Source organism: Fimicolochytrium jonesii (assembly GCF_025526975.1).
Source record: "Fimicolochytrium jonesii strain JEL569 chromosome Unknown EV422scaffold_29, whole genome shotgun sequence".
NCBI classification, from domain to species: domain Eukaryota; kingdom Fungi; phylum Chytridiomycota; class Chytridiomycetes; order Spizellomycetales; family Powellomycetaceae; genus Fimicolochytrium; species Fimicolochytrium jonesii.
In genome coordinates this window covers 389097-408242 of record NW_026515696.1, presented here as the reverse complement: position 1 = coordinate 408242, position 19146 = coordinate 389097, and the positions used below count along the sequence as shown (strand labels likewise).

General features: G+C 51.8%; 1 protein-coding gene across 1 annotated transcript; it reads left to right on the top strand.

Annotated features, from left to right (window-relative positions):
- The first annotated feature begins 12943 nt into the window (after positions 1 to 12943).
- EV422DRAFT_542429 (uncharacterized protein) lies at positions 12944 to 18562 on the top strand. Its single transcript, XM_053071272.1, has 11 exons — positions 12944 to 14164; positions 14243 to 14572; positions 14646 to 15347; positions 15422 to 15444; positions 15508 to 15638; positions 15724 to 15935; positions 16011 to 16431; positions 16501 to 16835; positions 16902 to 17158; positions 17227 to 17389; positions 17460 to 18562. Exons 1-11 carry the CDS (start codon positions 13074 to 13076, stop codon positions 18370 to 18372), a joined length of 4578 nt encoding a protein of 1525 aa, XP_052922298.1. The 5' UTR covers positions 12944 to 13073; the 3' UTR covers positions 18373 to 18562.
- The last annotated feature ends 584 nt before the right edge of the window (positions 18563 to 19146 follow it).

The following is a 19146-nucleotide window of genomic DNA, read 5'->3' as shown; positions in this document are numbered from 1 at the left end:
TGGTTTCCTGGGAGCGGAATGCTTCTTCCCCCTCCCTTAGCTCGTATTCAGAGCGACGAGAGAGGGCGTCAGCTTGGTGTTGCTGGGTACCATGGGCGGTATGTGATGACAAAGTCGAAATCAGCAAAGAAGATTGACCAGCGGGATTGGCGGCGGTTGAGGGTACGGGTAGTCATGAAGTACTGGCGGTTCTTGTTGTCACAGTAAACGATGACCTTGTGGCGGGCACCAATGAGGTGGTGTCGCCATTGAGCAAATGAGTCTTGGATAGCCAGCAGTTCCTTGTCGTAGATCTCATAGTTGATTTCCTCAGGAGTAAATTTGCGGGAGTGAAAGGCCACGGGGTGGAGTTGATCTGTGTCATCGGGTTGAAGGAGGACGGCGCCAAGGGCAAAGTCGGAGGCATCGGATTCGACAATGAAGGGCTTGTCAGGGTCGGGGTGAGTCAGGATAGGTGCGGAGGTGAAGGCTTTCTTGAGGGGTTCAAAAGCTAGGTGTGCAGCGTGGGTCCATTTGAATGGCAAGTCTTTGCAAGTGAGCGTGGTCAGGGGTGCAACGATCGCAGAGTACCCTTTGATGAATCGCCGGTAGAAGTTGGCAAAACCAAGGAAGCGCTGGATGCCTTTGACATTCGTCGGGGGTTCCCATTCGGTAATGGCAGCCGTCTTCTTTGGGTCCATGGAAATGCCTTGCTGGGAGATGATAAACCCCAGGAACTCAACAGAGTCACGGTTGAATTCGCATTTTTCCGGTTTCGCATACAGCCCGTGCTGGCGGAGTCGTGAGAGCACCTCTCGGACGTGGTTGGGGTGGTCTTCTGGGTTTTTTGAGAAGATCAGAATGTCGTCAAGGTAGACCACAACAAAAACGTCGAGAATGTCACGGAATATGTCGTTCATGAGGTGTTGGAATACTCCAGGGGCATTGGTGAGCCCAAACGGCATGACATTATACCCGAATAGGCCGTAGCGACATCGGAACGCTGTCTTTCATTCATCCCCTGGCCGGATCCGAAGAAGGTTGTAGGCTCCCCGGAGGTCAATCTTGGTTAGCCGGCGTGCCCCTCGAAGAGATGCTGTTAATCAAGGGCAAGGGATAGCGATTCTTGATGGTGATATTGTTGAGTCCACGATAGTCGACGCACAGACGGAGGGAACCGTCCTTTTTCTTGACAAAGAGGACTGGAGCACCGGCGGGAGACTTGGAGTGCTTGATGAACCCCTTAGCTAGGTTCTCTTCAAGGTAGTCACAGAGTGCCTGCATTTCAGGCTCGCTGAGACTATAGATCGGGCCGAACGGTGGCTGTTTGCCCTCTTCTAAGTCGATGGGACAGTCGTAGGGTCGGTGCTCTGGGAGGGTATCCGCGTTCTTCTTGGCGAAGACGTCCGCAAAATCTTGGTATTCTTCAGGAATGATGGCCTTCGGATCTTTTGGAGGAGTGGTCGCCAGGGCTTGGGAATCTGACTTGGTCGCATTGGCGTAGGCAATGAATGCCTGGTCATGCCTTGCCGCCACACGGAAAGCTGGGGCGCTGATAAACGATACGTGGATCGGTGTGGGTGCTGGGTCCAGTGTGTTGGGTGTCTGGGCTAGGGAGACTGAAATCTCGTCTTGATCGATACGGATCAGAGGTTCAGGGGTTCTTGAGGGCTTCGGGCTAGGTTCTGTTGGCAGGGCATCCCAGGAGGCGTATTGTCCAAAACCGCAATGGCAGCGGACGCAAAGAGTGCGAGTCTTCCAGTGTAGCTCCACATCATGGAGCTCAAACCAGGGAAGCCCCAGGATGATTGGCGCATGCGGGGAACATGTCACATGGAATACCACCTCCTCAAAATGGTCGTTGACCCACATGCCCAAAGGTTGGGTGTGATGGGTAATGGAGCCCGCATGGCTGGGACGTCCGTCAACCAGTTCAAGCGCAATGGGGTCCTCCTTCTTGACAAGTGGGATGCGGTGCTTGCGGGCATAACTTTCGTCGATGAAGCACGACATCGCACCGGTGTCGAGTAGTGCTGAAAGCTGAACTGGAGCTCGCTGGGCCGATATCTGCAGGGTAACAGGGTACTCGAATGGTGAGGATGGGCCCAAAGTCCGCATGGGTGAGGGTATCTCAGATCGGAGATTGACATTGTTGGTGGTCAGGAGAAGGGTGTTGCTGGAGATGCCAGGATCGGAGCAAGGTTTTGTGGCTTCTCCCTTGGCAGTACTTGCGTGGTGAGAAGGCCCAGGACAGGTGTTGCCCAGCTGCTCGGCCTTTACTGCAGCTGGACTTGGGCAAAATCCTGGATGGGTGCAGGTTCCTTAACCGCGACATTCGCCGTGCGTATCTTGTTTGGGCAGAGTTTGGCTATGTGGCCAGGTTTACCACAATAGAGGCAAAGTTTGTTTGTGATGCGGTGTTGGCGCTCTAGCGGTGTGAGGGGTCCTCGCGGACGAGCAGCGTCAATGACCATAGGGTCGTCTGGGCGGTTGTCGGGGCTCATGAGGGTGGGGCTAGTGGTAACTGGCACATATGGCTGTCGGTTCCTGCTTCGCTCTAGACGGCGCTCAAACAATCGGTTGTCACATTGGATGGCCTGTTCCATCACGGTGTCGATTGAGGCGGTAGGGGGCATCGTGAGCATTAAGTCCTTGACGTCTTCTTTGAGGCCGCGACGGAAGGTGGCAATCAATGCCTGGTCATTCCACGACACATCGCATTGCAGCTGTCGGAATTCAGCTACATACTCTGTTGCTGCACGGGTTTGTCGAAGGTTCTGGAGCTTGTTTTCGGACGTGCGGATCCTGTTGCTGTCTCCAAAGACTGCTTGCATTTGCTGGATGAAATCATCCAGGTTCGTAAGAGAATGATGGTCTTGTTCGACAAGGGGCGCCAGCCAGGCCTGGGCGGTGCCAGTGAGGTAGGTGCCAATAGTTCGTATCTTGGTCTGATCGTTGGGGTAGCGCCTGGGTTGGAGGGCGAACATGAGCCGGATCTGGTTGAGGACCCCACGGAACTTGCTTCCGGTGCCATCAAATTTGTCTGGGAGACTGATTTTGGGTTCGGGGGCGTGAGTGGCAGGGGCAGTGGTCTGGGTTTGCGCTAGTTCGGCTTGTAGGGTGGTATTCTGCGCTCGAAGTTCGTCAATCGCATTGCACATGGCTTGCCAGGCTTCGGCCGTGAGGGGAAGGGCGTCGGACATGGTGATTTGGCGTGGAGGTACAGCGGCTGGGGGTTGTTGAGCAGATCAAACTGTTATGAATGGGCGGAGCCGACTGAAAATAGAGGCGACTTGTGGTGCAGGTTGTTGACAGGTAATAGTATTCAGACCGAAACAAGAACTAGAACAAGACTAGGAAGAACTGGTGTTGATCTGCTGGGGGATCAGGAAGTGGGGAGCTCAGGGGAGGCGGCTATTTATGTTTTTCTGGGAAGGCTGGGGAAGCGTGGGGAAGCAGAAGGGTACGGAATGAGAGGGAAGCCAAGAGAAGCGCCAAGGGTGGGGAAGCATAGAAACAGAAGACTGGGGATGGGGTGGCTACGCTGAGGCTGTGGGCGGGTACGTGGGGAAGTATGGAGAAGGGTTTGTAAGCGCCGAGTGTTGGGAGGTGTGGCTACGTGCGGCTGCGTGGAGAAATGAAGGCAGTGGCAGGTGTGGGGTAGCGCGGCTGCGTGCGGCTGCGAGGTTTGGCAGATGTCAGGTTTTGACAGGGAATTGACATTGACTGACTGTTGGGATGCTGTCATGAGGTAAGCGCATGGTATGGACGCGTCGTCCATAACATCACCCCCTCCTTTAGCCACGGCGTCCGGATGTTGTTTGATGTTGGCAGGCTTTGGTCGGGGTTTGTCGGGGTACTTTTGGTGGAACTGGGCAACAAGCTCTTGACATCGGGCAAGGTGTTCCACTGGCTCCCATGTGTTCTCCGAGCTTGGCCAACCCTGCCACTTGATGAGGTACTGAAGGTGCGTGCGTCGAATACGGGAGTCAAGAATGTCTTCCACAATCCATTCCTCCTGTCCTTCGACTTCTTCTGGTGGGGTGGGTTCTGGCTCAGTTCGCTCCGGAATGGTGAAACGTGGTTCAAGAAGGGAGACATGGAAGACGTTGTGAATTTTGTAGGATGGGGGAAGCTTGAGGCGATATGTGACCGAGTTGATCTTCTCCGTGATTGTGAAGGGGCCAATCTTACGGTGATCAAGTTTCTGGGAAGGTCGGAGAGTCTTGAGATTCCGCTGTAAGAGCCAGACACTGTCCCCGGGTTTCATGTCTGGGCCAGGTGCCCTCTTAGCATCGGCAAAGCGCTTCATGCGTCCTTGGGCCTCCTTGAGCTCAGTGGCAAGCTGTTCATGGATTTCCTTGAGATGATTGGCACGAGCTTCGGCTGCAGGATTAAGGGATTCGGTTGTGGTGGCGGAAGCCAGACTGAATCGAGGATGGAACCCATAGTTGGCGTAGAAGGGGGTTGTCTGGGTGGCGGAGTGGATGGTGTTATTGTAAGAGAACTCAGCAGAAGACAAGAGTTCCTTCCAGTTATCTTGTTGATAGTTGCAAAAGCAGCGAAGGTATTGCTCAAGAATCTGATTGGTCCGCTCGGTTTGTCCATCGCTCTGGGGATGGAACGCCGATGAGAGGTTGACCTTGGTTCCCAGGAGAGCGAAGAGACGTTTCCAGAAGTGGGAGTTGAACTGTGGGCCACGGTCAGATACAATATCGTCGGGGAGTCCATGAAGCCGGATGACATGGTGCCGGATCAGATCTGCAGTTGACTCAGCGGTGGCAGTTTTCCTGCACGGTACAAAGTGCGCCATCTTGGTGAACCGGCAGATGACAACGAGCACAGAATCAACCCCATCACTGGCAGGTAGATCCGTGATGAAGTCCATGGAAATTGACCCCCAGGGGCGGTCAGGGACCTGCAGGGGTTGGAGGAGTCCGTAGGGCTTGTGTCTGCTGGTCTTGGAGCACATACGTCGCAGGACCTGATGTAGGACTTGACAAAACGCCACTGGCTAGACCACCAGTAGTTGCGTGAGATGAGCTCCAGGGTCTTTGACATGCCGTAGGGTCCTGCCAAACGCGTGTCATGCATGTCCCGGCAGATCTCAGCACGGAGCTTGTTGGTGGGGACGTAGACAAGGTTGTCGTACAGCAGAACCCCATTTTCCTCGGAGAATCGCTTTATCCGTTCTTGGTCTTCTTGAGATTGCTGGGCAATGGGGGCCCTAAGCTGTCGCCGGATGGTTTGCGCAAACACATCGGATGCCAGGGCAGCTTTGATTTGGTCAAGGAGCGAGGAGTCCAGTGGGGTCAGATAAGTGGCGGCCAGGCGGAGATGGTCAGGGGTGAGGATCGTGGTTTCCTGGGAGCGGAATGCTTCTTCCCCCTCCCTTAGCTCGTATTCAGAGCGACGAGAGAGGGCGTCAGCTTGGTGTTGCTGGGTACCTGGGCGGTATGTGATGACAAAGTCGAAATCAGCAAAGAAGATTGACCAGCGGGATTGGCGGCGGTTGAGGGTACGGGTAGTCATGAAGTACTGGCGGTTCTTGTTGTCACAGTAAACGATGACCTTGTGGCGGGCACCAATGAGGTGGTGTCGCCATTGAGCAAATGAGTCTTGGATAGCCAGCAGTTCCTTGTCGTAGATCTCATAGTTGATTTCCTCAGGAGTAAATTTGCGGGAGTGAAAGGCCACGGGGTGGAGTTGATCTGTGTCATCGGGTTGAAGGAGGACGGCGCCAAGGGCAAAGTCGGAGGCATCGGATTCGACAATGAAGGGCTTGTCAGGGTCGGGGTGAGTCAGGATAGGTGCGGAGGTGAAGGCTTTCTTGAGGGGTTCAAAAGCTAGGTGTGCAGCGTGGGTCCATTTGAATGGCAAGTCTTTGCAAGTGAGCGTGGTCAGGGGTGCAACGATCGCAGAGTACCCTTTGATGAATCGCCGGTAGAAGTTGGCAAAACCAAGGAAGCGCTGGATGCCTTTGACATTCGTCGGGGGTTCCCATTCGGTAATGGCAGCCGTCTTCTTTGGGTCCATGGAAATGCCTTGCTGGGAGATGATAAACCCCAGGAACTCAACAGAGTCACGGTTGAATTCGCATTTTTCCGGTTTCGCATACAGCCCGTGCTGGCGGAGCCGTGAGAGCACCTCTCGGACGTGGTTGGGGTGGTCTTCTGGGTTTTTTGAGAAGATCAGAATGTCGTCAAGGTAGACCACAACAAAAACGTCGAGAATGTCACGGAATATGTCGTTCATGAGGTGTTGGAATACTCCAGGGGCATTGGTGAGCCCAAACGGCATGACATTATACTCGAATAGGCCGTAGCGACATCGGAACGCTGTCTTCCATTCATCCCCTGGCCGGATCCGAAGAAGGTTGTAGGCTCCCCGGAGGTCAATCTTGGTGAGCCGGCGTGCCCCTCGAAGACGATCCATGATGCTGTTAATCAAGGGCAAGGGATAGCGATTCTTGATGGTGATATTGTTGAGTCCACGATAGTCGACGCACAGACGGAGGGAACCGTCCTTTTTCTTGACAAAGAGGACTGGGGCACCGGCGGGAGACTTGGAGTGCTTGATGAACCCCTTAGCTAGGTTCTCTTCAAGGTAGTCACAGAGTGCCTGCATTTCAGGCTCGCTGAGACTATAGATCGGGCCCGAACGGTGGCTGTTTGCCCTCTTCTAAGTCGATGGGACAGTCGTAGGGTCGGTGCTCTGGGAGGGTATCCGCGTTCTTCTTGGCGAAGACGTCCGCAAAATCTTGGTATTCTTCAGGAATGATGGCCTTCGGATCTTTTGGAGGAGTGGTCGCCAGGGCTTGGGAATCTGACTTGGTCGCATTGGCGTAGGCAATGAATGCCTGGTCATGCCTTGCCGCCACACGGAAAGCTGGGGCGCTGATAAACGATACGTGGATCGGTGTGGGTGCTGGGTCCAGTGTGTTGGGTGTCTGGGCTAGGGAGACTGAAATCTCGTCTTGATCGATACGGATCAGAGGTTCAGGGGTTCTTGAGGGCTTCGGGCAAGGTTCTGTTGGCAGGGCATCCCAGGAGGCGTATTGTCCAAAACCGCAATGGCAGCGGACGCAAAGAGTGCGAGTCTTCCAGTGTAGCTCCACATCATGGAGCTCAAGCCAGGGAAGCCCCAGGATGATTGGCGCATGCGGGGAACATGTCACATGGAATACCACCTCCTCAAAATGGTCGTTGACCCACATGCCCAAAGGTTGGGTGTGATGGGTAATGGAGCCCGCATGGCTGGGACGTCCGTCAACCAGTTCAAGCGCAATGGGGTCCTCCTTCTTGACAAGTGGGATGCGGTGCTTGCGGGCATAACTTTCGTCGATGAAGCACGAAATCGCACCGGTGTCAAGTAGTGCTGAAAGCTGAACTGGAGCTCGCTGGGCCGATATCTGCAGGGTAACAGGGTACTCGAATGGTGAGGATGGGCCCAAAATCCGCATGGGTGAGGGTATCTCAGATCGGAGATTGACATTGTTGGTGGTCAGGAGAAGGGTGTTGCTGGAGATGCCAGGATCGGAGCAAGGTTTTGTGGCTTCTCCCTTGGCAGTACTTGCGTGGTGAGAAGGCCCAGGACAGGTGTTGCCCAGCTGCTCGGCCTTTACTGCAGCTGGACTTCGGGCAAAATCCTGGATGGGTGCAGGTTCCTTAACCGCGACATTCGCCGTGCGTATCTTGTTTGGGCAGAGTTTGGCTATGTGGCCAGGTTTACCACAATAGAGGCAAAGTTTGTTTGTGATGCGGTGTTGGCGCTCTAGCGGTGTGAGGGGTCCTCGCGGACGAGCAGCGTCAATGACCATAGGGTCGTCTGGGCGGTTGTCGGGGCTCATGGGGGTGGGGCTAGTGGTAACTGGCACATATGGCTGTCGGTTCCTGCTTCGCTCTAGGCGGCGCTCAAACAATTGGTTGTCACATTGGATGGCCTGTTCCATCACTGTGTCGATTGAGGCGGTAGGGGGCATCGTGAGCATTAAGTCCTTGACGTCTTCTTTGAGGCCGCGACGGAAGGTGGCAATCAATGCCTGGTCATTCCACGACACATCGTATTGCAGCTGTCGGAATTCAGCTACATACTCTGTTGCTGCACGGGTTTGTCGAAGGTTCTGGAGCTTGTTTTCGGACGTGCGGATCCTGTTGCTGTCTCCAAAGACTGCTTGCATTTGCTGGATGAAATCATCCAGGTTCGTAAGAGAATGATGGTCCTGTTCGACAAGGGGCGCCAGCCAGGCCTGGGCGGTGCCAGTGAGGTAGGTGCCAATAGTTCGTATCTTGGTCTGATCGTTGGGGTAGCGCCTGGGTTGGAGGGCGAACATGAGCCGGATCTGGTTGAGGAACCCACGGAACTTGCTTCCGGTGCCATCAAATTTGTCTGGGAGACTGATTTTGGGTTCGGGGGCGTGAGTGGCAGGGGCAGTGGTCTGGGTTTGCGCTAGTTCGGCTTGTAGGGTGGTATTCTGCGCTCGAAGTTCGTCAATCGCATTGCACATGGCTTGCCAGGCTTCGGCCGTGAGGGGAAGGGCGTCGGACATGGTGATTTGGCGTGGAGGCACAGCGGCTGGGGGTTGTTGAGCAGATCAAACTGTTATGAATGGGCGGAGCCGACGGAAATAGAGGCGACTTGTGGTGCAGGTTGTTGACAGGTAATGGTATTCAGACCGAAACAAGAACTAGAACAAGACTAGGAAGAACTGGTGTTGATCTGCTGGGGGATCAGGAAGTGGGGAGCTCAGGGGAGGCGGCTATTTATGCTTTTCTGGGAAGGCTGGGGAAGCGTGGGGAAGCAGAAGGGTACGGAATGAGAGGGAAGCCAAGAGAAGCGCCAAGGGTGGGGAGAGCATAGAAACAGAAGACTGGGGATGGGGTGGCTACGCTGAGGCTGTGGGCGGGTACGTGGGGAAGTATGGAGAAGGGTTTGTAAGCGCCGAGTGTTGGGAGGTGTGGCTACGTGCGGCTGGGTGGAGAAATGAAGGCAGTGGCAGGTGTGGGGTAGCGCGGCTGCGTGCGGCTGCGAGGTTTGGCAGATGTCAGGTATTGACAGGGAATTGACATTGACTGACTGTTGGGATGCTGTCATGAGGTAAGCGCATGGTATGGACGCGTCGTCCATAACAGATACTGTGTCCGGCAGATCAACGGTGCGCGATGGAAAGAATGAGACGGTAACAATCGATGCGGCTAGCGAATACCTAAAGTTAGGGGTCGGAAAGGGACTACAAAACTACCAGTATTGTGATCAACGTTGATAGCCACTACCAAAAGCAAGTCCATATATCGTTCGCAAAACTTTGAACAAGCAAACAGAGACAATAGATTTGTATGCAGCAGGATATAGCTTGACAGTGAAACGTTCGCTTTTGGTACCCTTAGAAAGGCTTCAAGTATGAGATGGTTTTTCAAAAATGGCAACGGCACTGAGTGGTCGTTAAATATTCCTCCTGTGGGTTACGTGTCGCGAGTGGGGGTGATGGTTAATCGGACACAAGTAATTGCAGTAGATTCCTGGTTGCGCGGGTAGTTCGAGTCCAAAGGGTGCCGGGCCAGAATCCATTCCGTGAAACCTGTGGACCCTCTCCATGCTTCAAGAGAATAACCTTTCTTCATTACTTTTTCTTTCCAGAAGAATGGAAGTAAAAAAGAGAGTCCGGGGGGTCTAAAGGTTTTACCGTTCCGTAGAGTTTCATATAGAGAGGTGAGAACAGTTTGGTAAATTGACCTATATAACCAATTTATCAATAGATGTAGTAATATATATAGAAAACTTTCAAGAAGGGTCAGGACCCTCGGTCCCGTGGACTCTCTTTTATGGAGGCACTATTGGCTTCATCTTGATGCAAATTTTCATCAAATATATTGCCATTGTCTTCATGTATGGAGTGCGTCCGCGGGTTCATCATGAGCAAGGAACCTAGGTTTCACATAGGTTTGTGAAACTCCTGCATGGCGGAAACATGTCGGTGATGTCCGATATGCAAACGGGAATCACCTGCAGAACAGAACGTGCTGTCAATCTTGTCGTGTTCGCCGCAGGTGTTGATATGAAAGGTAGTCTTAATCAGTAATGTGAAGCAAGATTCCCTGTGGTGTCGAAAATGTTTTGCACGGCAAGTGATCGACAGTATGTGGTTCGTTTTCTGCCAGTAGCGCTCTGCCGCACTCGTCTCTGCTCGCAGTCATTCCCATTTTTCAACATGGTGAGATTTACTCCGTCTTCCCGTCGCCCCCAGCAACCATCTACTCTGGATGTATTTCATTGTACAGTAAACCCTAGTATTACTCAAGCTAGCTGACTGAAAAAGCTGCCTGTACACCATTTGCACAGTCAAAGCTAAATAACTCCATGTATTAAACAGTATGTAAAGGAGCTGGATGAAATCCGGTTCGGTCAATGAAAGTATAAATTTGTTGCCCAGACAAAAATGTCAATTACGCGAAACGGGAAAATAAGAATAAAAATATCACCCGATAGCAATATTACACTCCGATAACTGTGGAATTTACATTAAATCATGACAGGCCACAGAAAGGTATTAATAGCAATCAGCAGTGTCGTGAATCAAGACAGTGAGCACCAAAAATCAAGAATTCCCGGTATCAGAAATTGGATCCAATATTGGACAATTGTATGTCAATGCCACGAAACTTCATGGTCATTTTGCTGGTACGGACAGGTCCGAACGTTGAACCGAACAGTAATGTTGAGGATGTCGCCAATACATTCATTTTGCTGGTTAGGGTTACGGGTAGGGTTCGAAGGAGAGGACCGCCCCAGGTACCTCAGAGCATGCGGGTATAGGTTATAATAGACTCCGAGGGGTGCCGGGTTCGGTTCATCTCTCAAACCCGGTGGAGCCTCTCCATACTTCCTTTCTTTACTCTTTCTTCTTTCCAGAAGAATGGAAGTAAAAATAAGGGTCCAGGGGGTCTAAGGGTTTTACGGTTCCCAAGAGTTTCCTAAGGAACGGGAGAATAAATTGATAAATTGACCCATATAACCATTTTACCAACAGACATAGTCATATGTATAGGAAACTTGCAAGAAGGGCCAGAACCCCCGGTCCCGTGGACTCTCTTAGACAGAAGCGTGTTTCGCTCCATATCCCTAGGAATTATCCACCAAATATATTGCCATTGTCTCCATGTATGGAGTGCGTCCGCGGGTTCGTCATGAGCAAGGAACCCTAGGTTTATAAAATTACACCGGACAAATGTCAAGGGGACTTGTGCCGTACTTGTTTGAACTTGGTTCCTTTGATTTTGCTCATTCGGCCAAGAGGTTGGGGTCCGGGTAGATGATTCCCCGGTGGGAACATTATCAGGCTGCTCAAAGAATCCTCTATGCCGTTCAAGTCTACTCTCGGGTTCATCCAGTGTAATGAAGATTTCGAGAACATATGGTGTGGCAAAACGAGTCCTCGCAAGGTAGTCATCCCTGATATACATCGTGGGAAAACTCAACAGTGGTACTTCGTTGTAGTTGATCTTGTACTCATCGACGCGGTTGCATATATCATGCTGCCGGGTCGCTGTGCTTTTATGCAACAACCTGCAGGGGCGAGGAACTCTGGAGTGTGTTGATATAATTGCACCAGCTAGAAATTTCCTCCATCATCTCGATGGGAAGCGTCGCAAATATCGGCAACATTTCGAGATGCTGGACGAGTTCTCCACTTGAGATATGAAGGACTGAAAATGGACTTCATCAGTGCGGCAGGGAGCGATCAGAGCGATTTGAACAGAAAAGAAACACAAATTGATCCGAGCGATTCTAACGCGAATCAAATTTGGTTTGAACACTACGAGATTCAAATCTAGTTCGAACGGAAAAAGACTAAAACAATTAAAGCACAGACAGGCACGTGACTGCAAGTGGAAAGAATGTGAGTCAGGATGAGTTACATATGGACGCTACCGAGAAAACTTTATTGTGTGTAATGTAGTATCAGTAGTATGCAAATCACACAGGGAAGTCATATCCAAACGGTTGGCATCAGAAGCCGTCAGCCCCCAAAGACGAGGGTAGAAAAACATGGAATGTCATTGAGTACAACAATCATACACGATAAAGAAGACAATGGCAAAAGACAATGAGTAAAAGTAAAACAATCATGCACGATGAAGAAGACAATGGTCAAAGAGTACGGGACTAGCTAGGTGTAAATGGGGCACTCCCTCTTCTTGACTAAGTATATCTCGCCCTGCTTGTACAACGCTAGATGTTTGACGTGGGCATCTCTCTCAGACTCGAAGACACTCAAATCGAGACTGCCCTTCCACCAATCTTGGTCCAAGCCGACGTCGAAGGACACCCCCTTCAATCCATAGCTTCGTTTTGCTTGATATGTAGTGAAGTTCTCTAATTGTCTTTCGGCTTTCTTCTCATCTTTGTCTAAGAGGTCCAAAACGTTGATAACATAACGTTCGTGTCTCCTGCCCTCATCTTCCGATGCAGGCAGTTCGAAATTCACGTCGTAAAACGCTACTACAGCCGCGTTCCCTTTTGTTAAGTGGGGGATGTTGCAATTTGTTTTTGTTGCATGATTTCCATCACTCGTAGTAATGATTTGAAGACACCCATCGAACGATAGTTTTTCGGAATGGTCTGAAAAAAATTTGAGAGTATACGCATTCTCGTATGCACCGGCGACCAGACGCTCGGTATCGTCGAGTTTGTAGTTCAGAGTGGTACTTCCACCCATCAGACGCTCCAAACCTTGGAGGTCTGGGACGTCCGTGAAATAGCCGGCGCTATCCTGGGGGTTCTAAGTTTGACCGATATAAAGTGTAGTCAAACTGTTTATGATTGAAACGCGTGCGTTCCGGAGACTTTTGTTAGGCTACAGTCAATTGACGCTTTGCGCCGGTGGCGCAGTACACCTGTCCGAATTCTTCGAATAATCTAACCACCGGCTCTTGGGCCCGGATACCACCGTAGCAGCAAGCCGATTCCGCGTCGCATGGCTGAGCAGCCAATTGGGCTGGGAGGCAGGGCGACGGTCAAACACGCCGGACTTTCTTCCCTCACCGATTGCCGCGTTGCCCCTTCCGCCCGTTGGTTTCCCTGGCTCAGACTCACAAATGTCGGTTGCAGCAGCTGTAGGTGATACTCCTTGTATCCGCGCCCGTATGTCTTGCTCAAGTGCCTTCTCGGGCGGCGGTGCCATGGGCCAGCTCGTCAGGGCAAAGGACTGGAGCACCACAAAGCTCGGGCCCTCACAGGACTGGGCTCAGTCACTTAAAACCTCCGTCTCTTTCATCCTCAACGCTGCCTTCCCTTTCATTCTCTTCTGGGGCGACCACTACAACGTTATCTACAACGACCAGTACATCCCCATCTTTGGCGGAAAGCACCCGACCGTGCTGGGCCAACCTGGGTACGAGGCGTGGAGTGAAGTTTGGGATGTCATTAGGCCCATGCTCGAAAACGTCCGCGGTGGTACAGCCACCTGGTCAGAGAACCAGTTGCTCGAGTTGACCCGCAATGGCTACGTGGAAGAGTGCTACTTCACCTGGTCGTACTCGCCGGTTAGGATTGAGGACGGCACCGTTGGTGGAGTCATGACGCCCATCACCGAAACAACGAAAACCGTGTTGAGCGAGCGCAGGCTGAACTTGCTGCGAGAGCTGGCTGCAAGCACTGCTAACACGCAGTCCGAGGACGAAGCTTGCGCCTTATCGGCACAAATCTTTGAGCAAAACTGTGCAGACATTACGTTTGCGCTCATCTATATGCTCGATGGGAGTGGCAGAAAGCTGATACTAAAGGGCTTTTCCAACGTCGAGTCTGGTCATTTGCTGTGCGTTTCTTCAATCGATCGCGAGGAACAAGGATCATGGCCGGTCGACCAAGTATTCTCACAGCGGTGTGGGGTGGAAGTCCATGAGCTGCAGGAAAGGTTTGGCTATATCACCGGAGGCGTTTGTGAACACACGCCCACATCCGGAGCCATTGTGTTGCCTCTGGAAGCTTCTGCAAACCAGGAACCCATCGGCCTGGTCGTTTTTGGGATCAATCCTAGGAGAGAGCTGGATTCTGATTACAAGGATTTCTTAGAAATGACGAGGACTCAAGTCGCCACTTCCATCCTGCGCGGGAGGTCCTTGACCGAAAAGCAACACCGGCTGCAGGCGCTCGCCGAGATTGATCGCGCGAAATCCGTGTTCTTCAGGTACGCAAGTAGGACTCCTTTAGATATCTCTTGATATTCACTGGCCTGACGCCGAATCCCGCTCTCGCCGTGCTCTAGCAATATCTCTCATGAGTACAGGACGCCGTTGTCGCTTATCTTGGCCCCGGTTGCGGATCTTTTGGGGGACTCCTCCCTGACTTCCCAACAGTTGGACAAGATCCGTCTGGTAGAAAGGAATGCTCAGCGCCTGCACAAGCTTGTGAACTCGGTTTTGGACTTCTCGCAATTGGAGGCTGGACGCATGGAAGCTAACTTCCGCCTTACGAACATAAGCGTTGTCACCGCGAATGCCGCGTCTATGTTTAGATCAGCGATGGAAAAGGGGAACCTGGATTACACGGTCGAGACGCCGCCCTTGGGAGAGATGGTTTATCTTGACGTTGACATGTAAGTGATAGAGTGTTCGCTTGCCTTGGTGCTACCTCAGCGAAAGGCACCTCTAAGGGAAAACTCCTATCAGGTGGGAGAAAATCGTCTTAAATCTCCTCAGCAATGCCTTCAAATATACTGTTCAAGGCGGCGTTAAAGTTCGCCTGTATAAAGACGAAACGGCTGCTTTTTTGGAGGTCGAAGATACGGGATGCGGAGTTCCCGACAATGAAGTTGACCGTTTATTTGAGCGATTTCACCGCTGCCACTCCTCGAGCGGCCGATCGGTGGAGGGCACCGGAATCGGGCTTTCCTTGACCCACGAGCTTGTCAAGCTTCACGGCGGTGCCATCACGGCCACAAGCACCCTTGGTGTCGGGACTAAATTTACGGTTTCTATACCGCTTGGAAAAGGCCATATTTCTTCCTCCCAGATTACCGCGCAGGATCAACTGGATTCCACTGCCCAATCATCTGTTGGCCGGGCGTTTATCCAAGAGAGTGCAAGGTGGATTACCGAAAACTCGAGTTATGTTGGCTCCGTCAACGACAAGCCGGACGAATCCTTCTCGGTTGGCACGTCAGCAAACGAGGACGCCCTCGGAACAGGATCCTCTGATCAAGGCCCTTTCAACGATAACCGCTTGGCGCGGGTGGTGCTGGCAGACGATAACGCGGATATGAGAGAGTATGTGGGTAGCTTGCTGGCCAAGTTTTGCATAGTGCATGTAGCCAACGATGGCCGTAACGCATATGGTGCTATCATAGACAATCCACCCGATCTCATTCTCAGGTATGAAAACGAAACTGGGGTTCCGGTCGACGTCTTACCAACTGACGAAGCTTCGCGCCATTTTCTGTCCCAAGCGATGTCATGATGCCACATATGAGTGAGTCTCGTTGCCCGCGCTCATGTTTATGACTATCAATCTAGATACTACTGGCGATTTTAGATGGTTTCGAGTTGCTCCAGAAGATCCGTGAACACCCTCACTTGAAGAATATTCCGTTCGTGCTTCTCAGCGCCCGTGCTGGGGAAGAAGCGAAAGTCGAAGGTTTGCAAGCTGGTGCAGATGATTACATGGTGAGCCAATCGCTATTTGGGGTGGAACACGGCTTCTCAATCTCGTCCCTATCACCGACTCGCCTTTGCTAACCCATTCCTCCAGGTGAAGCCGTTTTCAGCAAAGGAATTGCGCGCGCGTGTAAGGGCGCACATTGCGATTGGCAGGATGCGCAAGGAATTAGACCGGCTTGTCAAAGCGCGCACTGCGCAGTTGCAAGAGAGTGCACGTCAATTCCAGCTCTTATCCAATATCTCGCCGGTAGGCATCAGCCGCTTGAATATGAAGGGCGAGGTGGTTTTCGTGAACAAGGCGTGGTAAGTCATCTTCTAAAATGGAAACCGCCATAATGATGCGCCAAAGTGTTAACGTCAGGTTCAACTTATTTGTAGGTGGAAGATTGTTGGCCGGGACCCCAACGTCGATGATCCAAATGACTGGCAGCAGTGGGTGAAGCCGGAGACGATAGCGGACGTTAACGACCTGATGTCTGACGGCGTGAAGGAGGCTGGTGCGACTGCCCGTCGGGAGACCACCCTTGTCCGTCCCGACGGAACGGAGGTCACAATCATTAGCAGCTGCATCTTTGACGACGGAAGCGGCGAGGATGGCCAGCCCCACGAATTTACTGGGGGGGAAACGGATCTTGAAGCATACAGCAAGAACGCTGGCTTTTACTTTGCCGCCATGGATATCACGGAGGAGAAAAAGCTTGAGCAGCAGCGGATCAATGCTCTACTGGAACTGTCGGAGGAACAGAGACGCAGGGCGGAGGATGCGGATGAGAACAGGAGGCAACAGGAAGCATTTGTGGTAATGTCGCGCTCGATCGTTGTGTGAAGTAGACCTTTGTACCAAAAAAGAAACAACGGTTTCCTGTAGGACACAATTTGCCATGAGATTCGCAATCCGCTCTCGGGCGTCCGGAATTGTGCTGATTTGCTGCAATTAGGAGTCAAGCGGCTTTGGTCTATCACTCGAACGGTTCAGTCTGCTGTCAACGCTTGGAAGTCCATGAGCGGTGCGGAATACGCTGGGCCTGCGAACGCGTTCAATGGAAAGAAAAAGTGGTCTGCGCCCGTGGACATGAACGATTTCATGCGATATCTGGACGCGTGTGTGATTCCAGCTATCAAGAACCAATTGCTGGAAGATCATGAGGCAATTGATGCCATTTCGATGTGCACGAACCACCAGGAGGTTATTACAAATGATGTGTAAGTGAAATGTCTCACGCAAGCATAAACTGCGTCTCGACATACTCACTGGGTGGCACCGCGCAGCTTGCAACTCTCCAAGTTGAAACAGCACGACATGCCATATAACCCGGTCATCTGCGCGCCAGAGGTTGTCATCTCACGCGTGATGAGGATGTTCCGAAGTCTTATGCGCAAGAAACGTATTGAATTTGGATGGCATCTTTCCATAAAGACGGAAGGACAAGCTGTGGAAAAAACCTATTCCGAATTCAGAAATGTGGTGGATGCTGAATTGGTTTTCTCGGAACCCGACCGTTTGGCACAAATTATGTTCAACCTAGGTATTTCCTGAGAGCATCGGTGTTTCCATGTTCGTTTCTTTCTAACTGACCATTTGAATAATAAACAGTAACCAACGCTATCAAGTTCACGGAAAAGTCCACAAACGAAAAAAGGATCACCATTGCAGTAGAACTCACGAACTCGGTCATCGAGGAAGAAGTAGATGCCGCAACCGCAGGGCCTCGTAAACAGCGTATTACCGACATAAAAGTTTCGGTGAAGGACACTGGGTACGTGGTGGTCGTCTCTCCAACTTTTGCATGGGACTTCCAAAACGTTGATTTTTCCCCTCATTCTTAGAATCGGGATATCCGACGTGGAGCAGCAAAAGCTCTTTCAACGTTTCAGTCAAGCATCTGTCAAAACGCACAGCACCTACGGAGGCTCCGGGCTTGGTCTGTCCATTTGCAGGCAACTCATTGATATGATGGGGGGCCAGATTGGTCTGAGCAGCGCCGCAAATGCGGGTACCGATGTTTTCTTCAACCTTCGCTGCAAAAGACCAGCGGAACAAGAGATGCGCGAATTTCTAAGCGGCGTAGCGGAGAGCGAAGTTGCTGAATCGCTATCGGCATCCTCCTCGTCGACCGCGAGCTCATTGACTTGCTCGAGCTTGGATCATGAAAGGGATTCTTTAATGTTAGCATCGGCCGCGAATCACACACCAAATGGAGCTTCTACATCTGCTTCGCAGCCCTCAATCGCTGATATGTTGGCGCCGCCGATCTCTAATGGCGCTGAGTGGCTCGGGAAGCCACCGGCACCCGCGCCGTGTGATCAACCGAAACGACCCACTCGGCAGCGCAAAGATCTTCGATTGGACGAACTTAAAGTTCTCATAGTAGAGGATAACATGATCAATCAGAAGGTCCTTCGGAAACAGCTGGACAAGGAGGGTGTTACGACTGAAGTTGCCAACAACGGCCAAGAAGCCATTGAGCAATTTATGAAAGGAAACTTTAACGTTATTATCATGGACGTCGAAATGCCCCTCATGAACGGGCTAGAAGCCACGGGCCATATCCGCGCGCTCGAAGAGTCGAATGCAAGTGCTGTGAAAGTGCCGATTCTGGGACTCTCTGGAAACGCGCGTGACGTGTTTCGGGAAAGGGCGATATCTGCTGGTATGAACCGCTACCTGGTAAAACCTTACTCGAAGGTGGTTTTGTTCGAAAATCTCGTAGAGTTAGCAAATAGCCCGCCGTCAATGTAGGCCATTCATCATACTTGATTGTGGACACGGAGTGTGGGATCTCTTCAGATCTACATAGGTTTTGCAATAGCATCATTCACTGTGGGATGGGTTAGGGGTTAGGGTCATTTTCGAACCCTCATATCGCGCGTAACCTGACTTGTTATTTGTACAGTACATATTTTTGTGGGTCTTTGAAAATCAGCCGATATCTTGGATGGACACGAGCTAAAAATCAACCGCGCAGTTTGGTCACACCCAGAGAACTCTCAAAAACGACAACTCTTCAGATTGGAGTTAAGGTGGTACGTCCTGACGAAGGGTTAGCCAACGCACGCCGGTTTCGTATCGAATATGCACTGCCACATTCCAAGCGTCTTGCCGCTCCCCAAATGCGGATTGCGATGTGATAACGTTCGGTTCCATCGGAATCAGCCGCATATACTCGGAATCGTACTTTTCTAAAGGAAGTCGGGTATGCAAGTCCATTGTTCGCTACTCTGAACGCCCTTGGAGCACACCTTCTTGCAAATCGCCGCAGAGTTGCGCAATTATATCACCACACTGAATGAAGGAATACGTCTCAATCTGTCCGGAATCTGCCCATTGCGGAAGCCCTGATATTGCTTTCATGGAAACGTCGTATCAATCCGGTGAGCTGCAATGTTTGGCGAGTTCACGGAAAAGAGTTTCCCGGCCTCACCAATGGTTCTCTGTCATGCTCTCCGCCGCTACTTTTCTCACAGTCATCTTGGTCTTGGCCGGAGGACCAAATGGCTGTCTGTTTCTCGCCCG